Here is a 17,328-nt window from a genome sequence, read left to right on the forward strand (position 1 = left end):
TGAGTCATTTTCTATTAAGGTATCTGTACTTTTACTCAAGTATGACAATTGAGTACCTTTTCCATGCATGTGCCTGCACATAATATTGAGTTTGCAAAAGGCTTTCGTAGCAAGTTAACATTTAATTGAGAAGGTTTTTGGGAAAGCCTTTTCATCTACCAGAAGACGGTTAGGCCTATTATTAGCATCGTTATATTTTTCCTGTTTCTTAGTTGTTTGAAACCTGGACATTTTAGTTCATATTATGAGGCATGTCTTCCCTTGCTTCAAAGTAGCCTATAGCCAAAATCCGACCATAGAAACATGGAGGAAATTATTTATAAAGACTTCCTCATATGCGTTCTCCTGTTCTATTGGTTCTTTCAACCTTCTTTCATTGTCTAGCAGACAAAGGCATTATCCTAGTCATTTTAGCAACCCATGATAGTTGTTGCATCTTTAGATCTCCTCTCTTTCTAAATTTCAAACTGATATTTCCATTGCTGCTCCTAAAATGTGAATAAATAATAGTTTATCAACATTTTAAGCTCAACATTCTGATCTGTTCCATCAGCCTATTAATTGATACAGTGTTTACCTACACTACTTTGATACGCATTGTGGGGATTAAGAAGAGAGTATATATGCTATCACTACTGCAAAATAAGTAGGTATATGGCGTATGCGTATACCCTCTACTACACCACTGTGGTTGCTTCAAGTTGTGTATTTACAGTCTTTTATGTATTGCATTGTCATCAACTCCAATTTCAATGTTAGTCCGTTAGGCCTATAGCCTAGTTCGTTAAATAGCCTGACCCATATTTGCTAAATATGTTGAACATGTTTGCATTCAGTATTGTTCTAATTGCATTGCTTCAATAAGGAAATATACAGTGCATTTGGAAAGTATTCAGAACACTTAACTTTTTCCACATTTTGTTACATTACAGCCTTATTCTAAAATGGATTAAATAAAAATAAATCCTCATCAATCTACACAAAATACACCCCATAATGACCAAGCAAAAACAGTTATTTTTCTGGCAAATGTATTAAAAACAAAAAAAAGAAATACCTAATTTAGATGTTTCTACAACTTGATTGGAGTCCACCTGTGGTAAATTCAATTGATTGTACATGATTTGGAAAGGCACACACCTGTCTATACAAGGTCCCACAGTTGACACTGCAAGTCAGAGCAAAACCAAGCCATGAAGTCGAAGGAATTGTCCAATGAGCTCCGAGACAGGATTGTGTCGAGGCACAAATCTGGGGAAGGATACCAAAACATTTCTGAGAATTCAAGGTCCCCAAGAACACAGTGGCCTCCATCATTCTTAAATGGAAGAAGTTTGGAACCACCAAGACTCTTCCTAGAGCTAGCCGCCTGGACAAACTGATAAATCGGGGGAGAAGGGTCTTGGTCAGTTATGTGACCAAGAACCTGATGGTCACTCTGACAGAGCTCTAGAGTTCCTCTGTGGAGATGGGAGAACCTTCCAGAAGGACAACCATCTCTGCAGGACTCCAACAAATCAGGCCTTTATGGTAGAGTGACCAGACGGAAGCCACTCCTCAGTAAACGCCACATGACAGCCTGCTTGGAGTTTGCCAAAAGACACCTAAAGACTCTCAGACCATGAGAAACAAGATTCTTTGGTCTGATGAAACCAAGATTGAACTCTTTGGCCTGAATGCCAAGTGTCACGTCTGCAAGAATCCTGGCACCATCCGTACGATGAAGCATGGTGGTGGCGGCATCATGCTGTGGGGATATTTTTCAGAGGCAGGGACTGGGAGACTAGTCAGGATCGAGGGAAAGATGAACGGAGCAAAGTACAGAGGGATCCTTGATGAAAACCTGCTCCATAGTGCTCAGGACCTCAGACTGGGGCGAAGGTTCACCTTCCAACAGGACGATGACCCTGAGCACAGAGCCAAGACAACGCAAGAGTGGCTTCGGGTCAAGTCTCTGAATGTCCTTGAGTGGCCCAGCCAGAGCCCGGACTTGAACCCGATCCAACCCGATTTGTTACTTTTTATTTAAATGTTTTACTTATCTATTTTTTACTTAACACTTATTTTTCTTAAAACTGCATTGTTGGTTAAGAGCTTGTAAGTAAGCATTTCACTGTAAGGTCTACACCTGTTATTTTCAGTGCATGTGACAAATAACATTTCATTTGATCTGCAGAGAGGAATGGGAGAAACTCCCCAAATATAGGTGTGCCAAGCTTGTAGAGTCATACCCAAGAAGAGTTGAGGCTGTAATCGCTGCCAACGGTGCTTCAACAAAGTACTGAGTAAAGGGTCTGAATACCTTTGTAAATGTTATATTTCAGTATTTTATTCATAATAAATTAGCAAAAAAATTCTAAAAAACTGTTTTTGCTTTGTCATTATGGGGTATTGTTTGTAGATTGAGGGGGAAAATGTTCTATAAATACAATAAGGCTGTAACCTAACAAAATGTGGAATGCCACACAACCTACTGATGAGTAAGCAGCATGATGACAACGTGATCAGCAGAGTGATCTTCTTTGTGAAAAGGGGGAGAAGACCATCCCGGAGAGGGCGTGCCCATGAGAGTGTTGAGGTCGTGTGTCTTCTCAGAAGTTGGAACAAGTTGACCATGAAGATAGGTGTACTGTATCGTGTTTCGAAGAATGTGGTTACAAAGAGGAGAAAGTAACTGTATGTGGTTCCAGCCTCCATGAATGCTGTTGAAGGGTGTCCATGATGAAGCTGGCCACCAGGGCCAACAGAGAACAGTCTACCTGACAAGACAGAGGCATGGCCTGGATAGGGAGGTTAAAGCATATGTGAAGTGTTGCAGGAGATGCGTCGTGATCGAGACTCCTGATCCGGAAGCAAGATCTCCTCTTGAGAGCATAATAACAACTGAGCCTCTTGAACTAGTGTGCATAGACTTTTGGTCTGCAGAAGATTCTTCAAACAAGTCCCTGGATGTGCTCGTTGTTACTGACCACTTTACCAAATTAGCTCATGCCTTCTTGTGTCCGAACCAGTCTGCTAAGTCTGTAGCTCATCAATTGAGGAACAACTATTTCTGTGTCTATGGGATGCCTCGCCGTATACACTCAGATCAGGGACCCAACTTTGAGAGTGCTTAATAGACAAACTGTTGAGTGTTGCAGGTGTTCAGAAGTCTCACACCATGCCGTACCATCTGATGGGGAATGGGTCCTGCGAAAGGATGAATAAGACGTTGGGAAACATGATCCGGGCCCTGTCGACGAAAGCAAAGCACAGATGGACTCAGGCGCTGAAGTCCCTCACGTTTGCGTACAATTGTACAATCCACGAGACCACAGGCTTTGCCCCTTTCCTGCTAATGTTTGGGAGGAAGCCAAGACTGCCTGTTGACATAGTCTTTGCCTCTGTCATAGAGAACCCAGAAGTTGTCGACTATGACCAGTTTGTTCAGTCCTTGAGGAGAGATCTGAAAGAAGCCATGAATACAGCACAGGCGAAGCAGTTGAAGAGGCTAAGCAGTTGAAGCGAAGCAGTTGAAGCAGTTGAAGAAGCAGTTGAAGAGGCATGCTGACCTCTATGACAGAAGAGTCAGAGGAGCACCAGTGGAGATTTGTGATCGAGTGTTGCTGGCTAACAAGGGGGAGCGCGGAAAGCGGAACCTCGCTGACCGTTGGGAGGATACTGTCTACCTTGTCACTGGATTGAATGCTGATAGTCACACTTTTAAGATTCAGAACAGCTCCACTTGGCAGGAGAAGACAGTACATCGCAACCTGATAATGCCAGTCAACTTTCTTCCTCTTCCCCATGCTGTCGTTGATGATGGAACAGACATGTCTGGATTAACAGAGTCTGAGGACATGAATGACGGCCTTGTGGTCTCAGCTGCCATGGACATTGCAGTGGATGATGATGCTGAGTACAGAATAAAACTGTGGGTGTCGGAGTTGCCTTCTGAAGGAACAGGTGACACAAGCCTGGAGGGTGATGTGCAATCCTTGGATGCTTAGGATATTCCACCTTTGCATTCTGTGGAAGATATACTGCAGCTGGAAGGTCTGCCTCGATCAGAGAGTCTTGAAGAATCTGACCATGACGTAACAGTGTCATGAGTGAGCTAATTGACCAGTCTGCTTACAATATCCGTACTGACCTACCAAACTCAGACCATCCCTTACCTGATCAGTTACGCACTGACTGTGTTGACAGACCCACTATTGCAACAATACACAACACTGTTACTCCTTATGCAGTTGAAGGTACTCTGGGTCATATTAGGTCAAGGGCAGGAAGACTATTTAAACCAGTGTCAAGACTGAAGAAAGTTAGCTCTTGAAGGTTAATTTGTGAATACATATTTTATTTGTTTCGTTTCTACATCATTGTGACCATGATTAGAGGTTGCAGGATGGTAATGTGATGGATATGATAGTCTCTTATGATATGATGGTTTATTTTATTACTTGGATGTTTTAAAGTCGCTGAGTGTACTTAACATGTAACAGGCATGTTTACCTATGAGGGCTAAGGGGATTGATCAACCACTTTTCACTCTAATTCTCATGGAGAATAGTAATAATCGAAAATAATAATTGCTGGGTTCTTAATAACTTGTTAATTTAATTGTATTATATAGTCCACGTTTGTGTAGTCATGGTGGTTCATATTTCATTTATTTTATGCTGTGACTAAATAACCATTTTAAATCAAAACCTTGAGAGATGATAATTTACTTTATTGTTAGAAATAGGCATACCATTGATTTTTAGGCTAATGAACGATAAATAAGATAAGTAAAAATGCATGTAAAAATCTAGTGTATTTTCATACATATGTTTTTTTTACCAAGTACAAAAATGGATGTAGCATAACCAGATTGACCCTTTAAAGGCAGATATATTGTGGATTTTTTGTTGGACATCATCTCGGTTGTCATTCATCAATAATGGATGACTCCCATTGAAAAAACAATGTCTCCATCTGAAATGTTTCCCGTACCATCATGCTAGAAATTGAGATGGTACTTGGAGCCACTCACCTTTGGTTTCAGAGGTACTGATGCCGAGGACCATCCACTGTGTGATGGAGTCTTGAAGAACCATGTTAGTCTTTTCATGTGTGACAATACTGAATAAGGGAGCAAGAGAGAATGATATACATTTCTATCTGCTGGATGCATTTAACATGTGAGGGATTGCTTTAGCAGAACCAGTGGGAAATTATTATTATATTATCAAAAGTATCTAAACTACTACTTCCTCCACATCATTAGAAAACAATGCATCATGCTGTAGGTCTAATAGAAAACAGAACATTTGCTTGCAATTGCATTAAACTGGGGCTTCGCTTACATTTGAAAGCCCTTTGAATATCTTATCTTTGGTTGGTCAGATCTCGAGTATGTGAGATACCTACCTGGTTCCCAAATTCTGAAACCCATACCTGATTAAATCCATCAATTTTCCATAATCAGTAACACATGAGGAACAATCATGTTTTACTGCCTGTTAAATGTTGTCTTTACCCAGCATCTGTTTCTTTATCACTCAGCAGTATGGTGGTCCACATCCAGCTGACATCAAATTTAGAGCGGATAATAATGTCCTCCTCAACTTCATCATACAAATCTTCATTTGCTTCAGAAAAATTAAACAAGATTGAAGAAGAGAAAGAGAGTGAGAGAACTCGATAGACATTTATATTTACACAATCTATCGATTTGCCTATGAAATGTATGTCAGACAAAGACAGACTGAAAAAAAGAGAGAAAAAATGCTTTTACTGCGAGCGAGGATCAGTTCTGGGGTGGTGAAGCTTATCTTATCTTTCTGGATTCCTTGACAGCAGCGTAGAAAGGCCTCCACACACTTCGGCCCTTCTGTAATGTAGTGCGAGCGCTTCTCACATGAGTAGTCCAAGGGAAAGTCCATCATGCCATCATGACAGCACCTCTTCGCATTCTCTTCATACTGTCTCGCTTGGGAAGTAGATAACATAACGCAGCTATATCGGTTAATTCACCCTCATTCTATTTATGATCTGTTACATCAGCCCTTACTCACCTAGCTCATATTTGGCTTCCTGTAAAGACTCTGCCCGTCGCCTCCTTTTAGGTACCTCTGTGTCACAACTGAATCCTAAGAGATGATTGAAAAGCAACTGAAGCTGATAAAAGGGTCTATTCTTAACTAACATAATTGAAGAAACCAAGAGAACATCAACTACAGTATTTGTCCAGTAGCTTAGTAATTCAAATGCTGCAGTGATCAGTGCATCTCAACAAGCGTATGCTTATCTGGAATGTAGTAATAGTATATAAAATAATATTATGCAGATTGCTCCTACGTTGTCTAGGTGCTGTTTTTTCTTGATTGGATACAAACAGGAGGCCAGCATCTGAGAAAATTGCCATGTTGTTTCGCCCCCCTCCCCTTGTGCACCCTTTGTCACTCCTCTCTACTTCATCCCAGATCTGAAATAAAGTGAGATAGAAGGGGCGTGTCAAAATGGTTCAAGCAGCAGAATATAAAAATGTAACAAGATTTCAGTGAGTCACCTTGGCCTGCGTGAGATTGCCCTTTTTACTCAGCATGTAAGCAGCCTTGTCAACCACCACCAGCCCAACCTTGGCACCTGGGTCTCCCTCGACGTTCAGAGAGAACTCTTCTCTTGGGCGGAAGTCTCTTGTGCGTTTATTAGATTTCTTTATGGATAGTTTTAGCTAAAAATCAGAACATGGACAGATGCAAAGAACATTAATGAGAACAAAAAAATGTGATGTGACATATTGAATGTACAGTACACTCCAAAAGTATTGGGACAGTGACAATTTTGTTGTTGTTTTGGTTCTGTACTCCAGCACTTTAGATGTGAAATGGTTAATGGCTATGAGGTTAAAGTGCAGATTGTCGGCTATAAATGTAGGGTATTTTTTATCAATTTCGGGTAAATTATTTAGAAATTACAACACTTTTTGTACATAGTCCCCCCATAGAAATGAATGGAAAACAACGTATTGTGTCATTTTGGAGTCACTTATAATGTAAATAAGAATATAATATAAATATTTCAAATCACTTCTACATTAATGTGAATGCTACAATGATTATGGATAGTCCTGAATGTTTCGTGAATAATGATGAGTGAGAAAGCTAGATGCACAAATATCCTACCCCCAAGACATGCTAACCTCTCACCATTACAATAACAGGTGAGGTTAGCTTTTTGGGGGTGTCATGATGTTGGCCTGGGGGGTTGGTTTATGACAGTCATAAATACCTCCCCCCCCCCTTTTCCCTCTCTCTACCCTACTAAGGTTACATTTGCAAAACCCTTGGTTAACATAGACATTCTGGGAACGTCAGAATGTGGGGGGAAATTAACTACAGTGGGGCAAAAAAGTATTTAGTCAGCCACCAATTGTGCAAGTTTTCCCACTTAAAAAGATGAGAGAAGCCTGTAATTTTCATCATAGGTGCACTTCAACTATGACAGACAAAATGAGAAAAAACATCCAGAAATCACATTGTAGGATTTTTAATGAATTTATTTGCAAATGATGGTGGAAAATAAGTATTTGGTCACCTACAAACAAGCAAGATTTCTGGCTCTCACAGACCTGTAACTTCTTCTTTAAGAGGCTCCTCTGTCCTCCACTCGTTACCTGTATTAATGGCACCTGTTTGAACTTGTTATCAGTATAAAAGACACTCCACTATGGCCAAGACCAAAGAGCTGTCAAAGGACACCAGAAACCAAATTGTAGACCTGCACCAAGACTGAATCTGCAATAGGTAAGCAGCTTGTTTTGAATTAATTATTAGGAAATGGAAGACATACAAGACCACTGATAATCTCCCTCGATCTGGGGCTCCACGCAAGAACTCACTCCGTGGGGTCAAAATGATCACAAGAACGGTGAGCAAAAATCCCAGAACCACACGGGGGGACCTAGTAAATGACCTGCAGAGAGCTGGGACCAAAGTAACAAAGCCTACTATCAGTAACACACTACGCAGCCAGGGACTCAAATCCTGCAGTGCCAGACGTGTCCCCCTGCTTAAGCCAGTGGCCTAGCCAGTCTCCAGATCTCAACCCCATAGAAAATCTTTGGAGGGAGTTGAAAGTCCATGTTGCCCAGCAACAGCCCCAAAACATTACTGCTCTAGAGGAGATCTGCATGGAGGAATGGGCCAAAATACCAGCAACAGTATGTGAAAACCTTGTGAAGACTTACAGAAAACGTTTGACCTCTGTCATTGCCAACAAAGGGTATATAACAAAGTATTGAGATAACAAAAGTTTATTGACCAAATACTTATTTTCCACCATAATTTGCAAATAAATTCATAAAAAATCCTACAATGTGATTTTCTGGATTTTTTTTCTTCTCATTTTGTCTGTCATAGTTGAAGTGTACCTATGATGACAATTACAGGCCTCTCTCATCTTTTTAAGTGGGAGAACTTGCACAATTGGTGGCTGACTAAATACTTTTTTGCCCCACTGTATATTCTGGTAATCCGAACAACTGAACATATGCGGTGGTACTTAATGAATATGATGTCAGTTCGGTTGTCATCTGAGACCTTCTCATCAATGATAAGATGACAAACTCTACAGTGGAAAGTCTACACATCAGAGTTATCGGATTCACATGGAATTGTTGTTCAATTTAAATGTTTGAATATTAAATTATTTGTGATGGGATGAAATGTGATTTTAGCTTCTAAAATGTGACATTTGGGTGTTCATAAGATAGGGCTGCTCAGTGGCCCTCCCTTGTGAAGGGACAAGGGCTATAAAACTTTTCAAACAAACCCTCCTCTCCCTTCCTATATAAGCCCTTGGCGACAACATAACTTCCTGTTCTGAGGATATGAGGGCTACAGTCCTATGTCAGAATGGTTCAGATAATAACTACAGAACGAAGCCAACATCAGCATGAGCTTTGGTTGCGAATGGTATGAACTTTTGAACTCTTATTCACTACAGAAGTGATACCTACTAGCTGTTGAGTTAGCGACCACAGCTGCAAACGCAGGTTAGGAAGGAACAGACAGAGTATCCCGTCTATCACACACAACGTTACTACAACGTATTCAATAGACAACCAGAGACATTCTTCAAAGGACAGAGGACTTGGTTTGGCAACACGGCTTTCCATCTACCACCAACCTACTGAAGCGCAGCTCAGAGTAAATATTTATTGCATTTTCCTTTTCCAAATGGGCGGTAATTTAGAATGCATAAGATACTGTATTTACGATAGCACAGCTTCGCCTTTGTTCCGGTTTTCCCGCTCTTTCACTCAACCCAGCCCCTTTTCCTTTGTGTAACCAGCTGTCATATCTGTTCCGCCCGCCAGGGCCGTTTTCCTTTATGACGTAATTTGTAATCAAGTTATGATTAATTGTGTGCATGTGAATTCTGTGTGATTAGTTAGGTATTTAGTAAATAAATAATTAACCCCAATTTTGTATTGCTGATTCAAATTGTTAGCCAGGGTTCTTGCAGATAAAATAATTTACAACTTTCAGATTATGAGACTGAAGTAAGATAAAGATTAATGTTGACTGCTATTGATGTAAAATATTACTAGTTTGTTTATTCGGAAGATAACAGCTCTATAAATATTATTTTGTGGTGCCCGACTCTCTAGTTAATTAGATTTACATGATTAGCTCAATCAGGTGATATTAATTACGGATAAATTATTTTATAGAATAGCATGTCATATCACTTAATCCGGCATAGCCAAAGACACGACAGGGGGTACGATATTTATTCCTCTTTCTCACTCATCATTATTCCTACAGGATTATCCGTAATCATGGTAGCATCCACATTAATGTAGACGTGTTTAGAAACATATTCTATTCTTATTTACAATAAAAGTGACTCCAAAATGAAACAATTCATTATCTACCATGAATTTCTATAGGGCACAAAATAATCTGAAACACAACCAAAACATACAGGAAATGCATCCAACACATTTGTAGAGTCACAGTCTTGATGTAGTCATTGCTTGCTATGAATATGGGACCAAATACTTAACTTTTTACTACTTTAATACACATGTATATATACACATATATAAATATACAGTTGAAGTCGGACGTTTACATACACTTAGGTTGGAGTCATTAAAACCCATTTTTCAACCACTCCACAAATTTCTTGTTAGCAAACTACGTTCATCTCTAAGAGACAGAATGCATCTCCTTCCTGAGAGGTATGGCGGCTGCGTGGTCCCATGGTGTTTATACTTACATACTATTGTTTGTACAGATGAACATGGTACCTTCAGGTGTTTGGAAATTGCTCCCAAGGATGGACCAGACTTGTGGTGGTTTACAATTATTTCTGAGGTCTTGGCTGATTTCTTTTGATTTTCCCATGATGTCAAGCAAAGAGGCACGGAGATTGAAGGTAGGCCTTGAAATACATCCACAGGTACACCTCCAACTGACTAAAATGATGTCAATTAGCCTATCAGAAGCTTCTAAAGCCATGACATAATTTTCTGGAATTGTCCAAGCTGTTTAAAGGCACAGTCAACTTAGTATATGTAAACTTCTGACCCACTGGAATTGCGATACAGTTAATTATAAATTAAATAATATGTCTGTAAACAATTGTTGGAATAATTACAAGTGTCATGCACAAAGTAGATGTCCTAACCGACTTGCCAAAACTATAGTTTGCTAACAATAAATTTGTGGAGTGGTTGAAAAACGAGTTTTAATGACTCCAACCTACAGTGCCTTGCGAAAGTATTCGGCCCCCTTGAACTTTGCGACCTTTTGCCACATTTCAGGCTTCAAACATAAAGATTTAAAACTGTATTTTTTTGTGAAGAATCAACAACAAGTGGGACACAATCATGAAGTGGAACGACATTTATTTGATATTTCAAACTTTTTTAACAAATCAAAAACTGAAAAATTGGGCGTGCAAAATTATTCAGCCCCCTTAATTAAGTTAATACTTTGTAGCGCCACCTTTTGCTGCGATTACAGCTGTAAGTTGCTTGGGGTATGTCTCTATCAGTTTTGCACATCGAGAGACTGACATTTTTTCCCATTCCTCCTTGCAAAACAGCTCGAGCTCAGTGAGGTTGGATGGAGAGCATTTGTGAACAGCAGTTTTCAGTTCTTTCCACAGATTCTCGATTGGATTTAGGTCTGGACTTTGACTTGGCCATTCTAACACCTGGATATGTTTATTTTTGAACCATTCCATTGTAGATTTTGCTTTATGTTTTGGATCATTGTCTTGTTGGAAGACAAATCTCCGTCCCAGTCTCAGGTATTTTGCAGACTCCATCAGGTTTTCTTCCAGAATGGTCATGTATTTGGCTCCATCCATCTTCCCATCAATTTTAACCATCTTCCCTGTCCCTGCTGAAGAAAAGCAGGCCCAAACCATGATGCTGCCACCACCATGTTTGACAGTGGGGATGGTGTGTTCAGGGTGATGAGCTGTGTTTCTTTTACGCCAAACATAACGTTTTGCATTGTTGCCAAAAAGTTCAATTTTGGTTTCATCTGACCAGAGCACCTTCTTCCACATGTTTGGTGTGTCTCCCAGGTGGCTTGTGGCAAACTTTAAACGACAATTTTTATGGATATCTTTAAGAAATGGCTTTCTTCTTGCCACTCTTCCATAAAGGCCAGATTTGTGCAATATACGACTGATTGTTGTCCTATGGACAGAGTCTCCCACCTCAGCTGTAGATCTCTGCAGTTCATCCAGAGTGATCATGGGCCTCTTGGCTGCATCTCTGATCAGTCTTCTCCTTGTATGAGCTGAAAGTTTAGAGGGACGGCCAGGTCTTGGTAGATTTGCAGTGGTCTGATACTCCTTCCATTTCAATATTATCGCTTGCACAGTGCTCATTGGGATGTTTAAAGCTTGGGAAATCTTTTTGTATCCAAATCCGGCTTTAAACTTCTTCACAACAGTATCTCGGACATGCCTGGTGTGTTCCTTGTTCTTCATGATGCTCTCTGCGCTTTTAACGGACCTCTGAGACTATCACAGTGCAGGTGCATTTATACGGAGACTTGATTACACACAGGTGGATTGTATTTATCATCATTAGTCATTTAGGTCAACATTGGATCATTCAGAGATCCTCACTGAACTTCTGGAGAGAGTTTGCTGCACTGAAAGTAAAGGGGCTGAATAATTTTGCACGCCCAATTTTTCAGTTTTTGATTTGTTAAAAAAGTTTGAAATATCCAATAAATGTCGTTCCACTTCATGATTGTGTCCCACTTGTTGTTGATTCTTCACAAAAAAATACAGTTTTATATCTTTATGTTTGAATTCTGAAATGTGGCAAAAGGTCGCAAAGTTCAAGGGGGCCGAATACTTTCGCAAGGCACTGTAAGTGTACGTAAACTTCCGACTAAAATGGAGGGGACTATGTACCAAAAGGTCTGTAATTTCTAAACAGTTAATCTGATATGGATGGAAATACCCTCAAATTAAAGCTGACAGTTTAACCTCAGTCATTGTATCATTTCAATTCCAAAACAAAAAAAATGTCACTGTCCCAATACTTTTGGAGCTCACTGTATATTGTTAAAAAAGTTATATTTTAGAGTTTACCTGTCCCATGCACTGGTCCTCCACGTCCACCCACAGTGAGTCAGCCACCACGTCATAACCTTGCAATGGCACAATGTAGAAAGCCACCAGGCGGAAGGAAGGGAGCATGTCTGGAGTTACTTTCAAGGTTTCTTTGAGGAGAGCTTTGTCCTTTGAATTCCACTTCCCCATTTCCATGATCCGCCCTTTGCTGACCACCTAATATAACATTTAAACCGGACTGTAATAAAAATCAAAAATATAGAATTGCAAAACAATAAAGAAAAACATAGTTAATTTACAGTTGTTTTACCATGTATGAAATGAAATCCTGTTGAAAAACCTGGGCCCCATTTTCTCCAAGGAAGTTAACGGCAACGTAGAGGTTCTCATCCTTCTTCACAACAGATTTGTCCACAGAAAGGTGGATGTACTCTTTGACTGTCTTTGTCTCGTATGCTAAAAGTGTGATATCTTTTCGTGCCTGGTGACTAGAATTATGTAAACCAGAGACAGCGGTTGTCACTTGGACATTTTTTGTTTTGTCTGTGCGAACAGTGTTAATGGTGATGACAGCTATTCCGTGGCTGTCTGTGAAGTATTTCAGTCCCTCACGCTCTATTTCAATGCCCTTTACAGGAGAGCCAGTAGTGTCAGTCAGGTATACCTGGAGAGAGAGAAAGAAAGAGGGTGTGTTTAACAGGGGTTGAGAGGGCATGAGTGTGAGAAAGGTTGCATGGCCGTTTGTGTTAATGTGTTTGAGTTACCCTTATGTAAATGAAGTTAATCAAAAAAAGTTATACTGTACTTTAATGTATCATTATGCTTAAATAAAAAGTCCTTGAAATGTTATTTAAATAAGTGTTTTTGAACTTTTTTGGTGTATATGTACTTCATGTCTTAAGATAGATTACTTTTAGTGTATTTTTTGTTCATATGTATTCTTTTTAATATTTTGAATAATATCGTTTATGCATACACAGAATACATAACAAATAAAAGTGTCCTTTCTCTTATTTAGCGATTATCTTGAAAATGCATGTTTTTCAGAATTCCACACACTGTCTAATTTGTAGAATAATTTGGTATACTTCAATAATATACTGAAAGTATACAGTATGTGTTTAAATATAGAAAAACTATGCTCCAAGTGAACTTTTTCAGAGTGAAGTTTTAGCAACATTAAAGTGCATGAAAACACAATTTTATAGCGAAAGTAATATTCCTTGATATTTGAAAGAGAAATAAACATAGGTAACACATTATTTGACACCCAGTGTAAGTTGTGACACGATCATAACCATGTCATAATATGGTCATAACACTGTCATGACCCATATATTTACACCTGTTGTGACATACATTGCGTTATTTTATGGCTGGTTATGACACTTACTTAAGTCTCAAAACCCATAGTTATTCAAATTAGTTTTTTCCCTGACAATAAGTTCCCTTTTGTTTGAAAGTTTGTCTTTTTAATCTTTAGTTTTTGTTGTAATGAATTCATTAGTAACGCTTTTTTCATTGTATTTTAAATAACTTCATGACCCTGTTATGAAGCATTATGACCATCATGTGTCACTTTTACTTGGACTAAGAAAATACACTTTATGTTAATGTCAAGAAGCATTATGACCGTCATAACCATATAACCCAGATAGGCCTATCACGTACATGACCTATATCAGTCATCAGTCAGAAAGAGGGTTTGTTGTCCTGCTCCGGAAATCTGCTCCTGCATTCATCCCAGTCATCAGCAGCAGAGCATTGGGGTATGTGCATGTCTGACATCAATGTTTGCACAATTACAATTATAATTTAACATGGTATATTTCTAAAAAGTATATATAACAAACATACTGTTGATACGTAGGCTATGGTGTAACGTAATGTTTTGACTTGTGTGGTAGGTTTTGTGGGTTTTTACACTCTTATGTAGGTGTCATAACCAGCCATATAATAATGCAATATATGTCACAACAGGTCTAAATATGTAATGATAGTGTTATGACCATATTATAACAGGTAATTACACAGGTAGCCTGTTATGACATATTACAACATGGCTATGACAGTGTCATAACGTGTTATGACGCTGGGTGTCAAGTAAAGTGTTTGCTAGACATATAATAAGTAAATGTGTTGTTTCTATTTTTTATTTTTTAGAGTTCACATACAATATACATTTAAGGACTTGGTAAGGGTATAATTCTGCTTATTTCTAAAGACAAAAGTTTACCCTTGTGACGTATGCAACTTACATGAAGATTAAATGGTAGGCCTGGCTTGAAGAATTTGGAGGATTTGGTAAAATAAATTGAGTAAGGAGATTTAACCACTTTGATGCCTGTGAGTTCTGCTGTTACAATGTCACTGCCTAGGAAAGAGACGGACCAGGAGAAAACAAGGTGTTATATGGGATGTAACAAATATAATCTGTGGATATTAGGGTCAAATACACATTCCAAATGCTCTTATGTATATTTACAGAAAAAAAAGATGGATGTCACTAGTAAAAGTCACTAGTAGAACAGGCTGGATTGAAGATGCTCTTTGAATTATGTATCGTCCAAAAACAAAGACACCCAATGCGGCCTTAATAAGTGTTTCCATGTTTTTAAAAAAATCTATTAAACTGAACATGCAACAGTAATAAAGGGATTATGAACACACAACAATGATTATATAATACTTGAGCTGTGCTTGATTTAGTTTTCCATGGAACCAATAGAGTAGCTCCAAAAATGCACACACAAAGCTAATTCAAGCACACCTCAAATACTTTCAAGAATTTTGAAGTATTTTGCATAAGTATTTGACCTTGGTCTGATGGATATGAATGGATGAATCCATATAGCATTCACAATAGGTATTACCACACCTGAGCTAGTGAAGACAGTAGCTCTTGCATAGAGAGAACATTCAAGGATATCATCAATACTATTAACGTCTTTAGCGGCAGCAATGATTTGAGCAACTGTCACTATGGCTGTGGTTGTCCCTGTCTGAGAGACAAAATCAAAAAGATGGTTAAATGTAGAATATCGACAAATCAGTATTCTAAGGGTACAGTGCCGTGAAGAAGTATTTTCCCCCTTTCTAATTTTCTCTACTTTTGCATATTTTTTATATTAAATGTTATCAGATCTTCAACCAAAACCCAATATTAGATAAAGGGAACCTGAGTGAACAAATAACATAACAATTACATACTTATTTAATTTATTTAATAAACAAAAGGTATGCAACACCCAATGCCCCTGTGTGAAAAAGTTAATTGCCCCCCTTACACTCCATAACTGGTTGCGCCACTTTTACCTGCAATGACTGCAACCTAACGCTTCCTGTAGTTGTTGATCAGTCGCTCACATCGCTGTGGAGGAATTTTGGCCCACTCTTTCATGCAGAACTGCTGTAACTCAGGGACATTTGTAGGTTTTCAAGCATGAACTGCTCGTTTCAAATCCTGTCACAACATCTAAATTGGGATTAGGTCTGGACTTTGACTAGGCCATTCGAAAACTTTACATTTGTTGCTTTCTAGCTATTTTCATGTAGACTTGATTGTGTGCTTTGGATCATTGTCTTGCTGCATGACCCAGCTGCGCTTCAGCTCACAGACGGATGGCCTGACATTCTCCCACAGAATTCTCTGATACAGAGCAGAATTCATGGTTCCTTCTATTAAGGCAAGTCGTACAGGTCCTGAGGCAGAAAACCGTCCCCAAACCATGACACTACCACCACCATGCTTGTCCGTTGGTATGAGGTTCTTACTGGGGAATGCAGTGTTTGGTTTTCACCAAATGTCTACCAACGAGCAGTTCATGCTTGAAAACCCACAAATGTCTCTGAGTTAAAGCATTTCTGCATGAAAGAGTGGGCCAAAATTCCTCCACAGCGATGTGAGAGACTGATCAACAACTACAGGAAGCGTTAGGTTGGAGTCATTGCAGGTAAAAGTGGCACAACCAGTTATTGAGTGTAAAGGGGCAATTACTTTTTCACACGGGGAAATTGGGTGTTGTATATCTTTGTTAATGAAATAAATAAAATAAGTATACTTTTTTTGTGTTATTTGTAAACTCATGTTCCCTTTACCTAATATTAGGTTTTGGTTGAAGATCTGAAAACATTCAGTATAAAAAATATGCAACAACACAGAAAATCAGAAAGGGGGCAATACTTTATCATAGCATTGTAAATCCTGCCCTAAATCACTGCTTTGAATTTGAGTTTGAATTGCTGAGAGATTGTACAATTACTTTATCAATAATATGCTGCCAAATAATACATAACATACCTTGTGGAAACATTCCAGTGATCATAATAACTTTGCTGTAAGGGCATCATCAGTAAAGCACAGTTCAAGAAAAACTTACTTGTAATTGGTGCCTTTGTAGTAAGGTGGATAACTGGATTTTCATGCCATTTTTGCACACATATCCAAACATGACATATGCATAGCCTACAACCGCCGTTCCAGAGAAGTACCTGAGAAACAAGTGTTAAATGAAATTGAATCTGCGCTTAAGCTCCGCCGCCCTTAGTTACTGTTGCAACCTCAGACAACATTTCCCCGGGAAACCCAATTCCCCATTCAACCATTGGCGAAATTCCCTCCCCAATGATCTCAAACGGTGTTTCTAATACACAATTAAATTAAACACAGACTACCCCTTGCTAATCAGGAAACTTTTGCTTATGTTGTGGTGGACTGTCATTACAATATATTCACGGGAACCTTGT

At 39.1% G+C, this 17,328-nt stretch overlaps 1 protein-coding gene across 1 annotated transcript in view; it reads right to left on the minus strand.

Moving 5' to 3' along the window:
• The window catches only part of LOC110530587 (complement C3-like), a 58,334-nt gene that overhangs the window by 19,594 nt on the left and 21,412 nt on the right, over window positions 1-17,328 (minus strand). The window contains exons 8-18 of the mRNA XM_021613784.2: window positions 16,962-17,073; window positions 15,461-15,584; window positions 14,841-14,956; window positions 12,893-13,246; window positions 12,601-12,798; window positions 6,536-6,700; window positions 6,325-6,451; window positions 6,042-6,116; window positions 5,762-5,956; window positions 5,504-5,615; window positions 5,018-5,106 (exon numbers count right to left, since the gene is read on the minus strand). Coding sequence (XP_021469459.2) covers window positions 5,018-5,106; window positions 5,504-5,615; window positions 5,762-5,956; window positions 6,042-6,116; window positions 6,325-6,451; window positions 6,536-6,700; window positions 12,601-12,798; window positions 12,893-13,246; window positions 14,841-14,956; window positions 15,461-15,584; window positions 16,962-17,073 — 1,667 coding nt within the window. The remainder of the gene's footprint in view (window positions 1-5,017; window positions 5,107-5,503; window positions 5,616-5,761; window positions 5,957-6,041; window positions 6,117-6,324; window positions 6,452-6,535; window positions 6,701-12,600; window positions 12,799-12,892; window positions 13,247-14,840; window positions 14,957-15,460; window positions 15,585-16,961; window positions 17,074-17,328) is intronic.

Source organism: Oncorhynchus mykiss, chromosome 8 (genome assembly GCF_013265735.2).
Source record: "Oncorhynchus mykiss isolate Arlee chromosome 8, USDA_OmykA_1.1, whole genome shotgun sequence".
In the NCBI taxonomy this organism is placed as follows: Eukaryota; Metazoa; Chordata; class Actinopteri; order Salmoniformes; family Salmonidae; genus Oncorhynchus; species Oncorhynchus mykiss.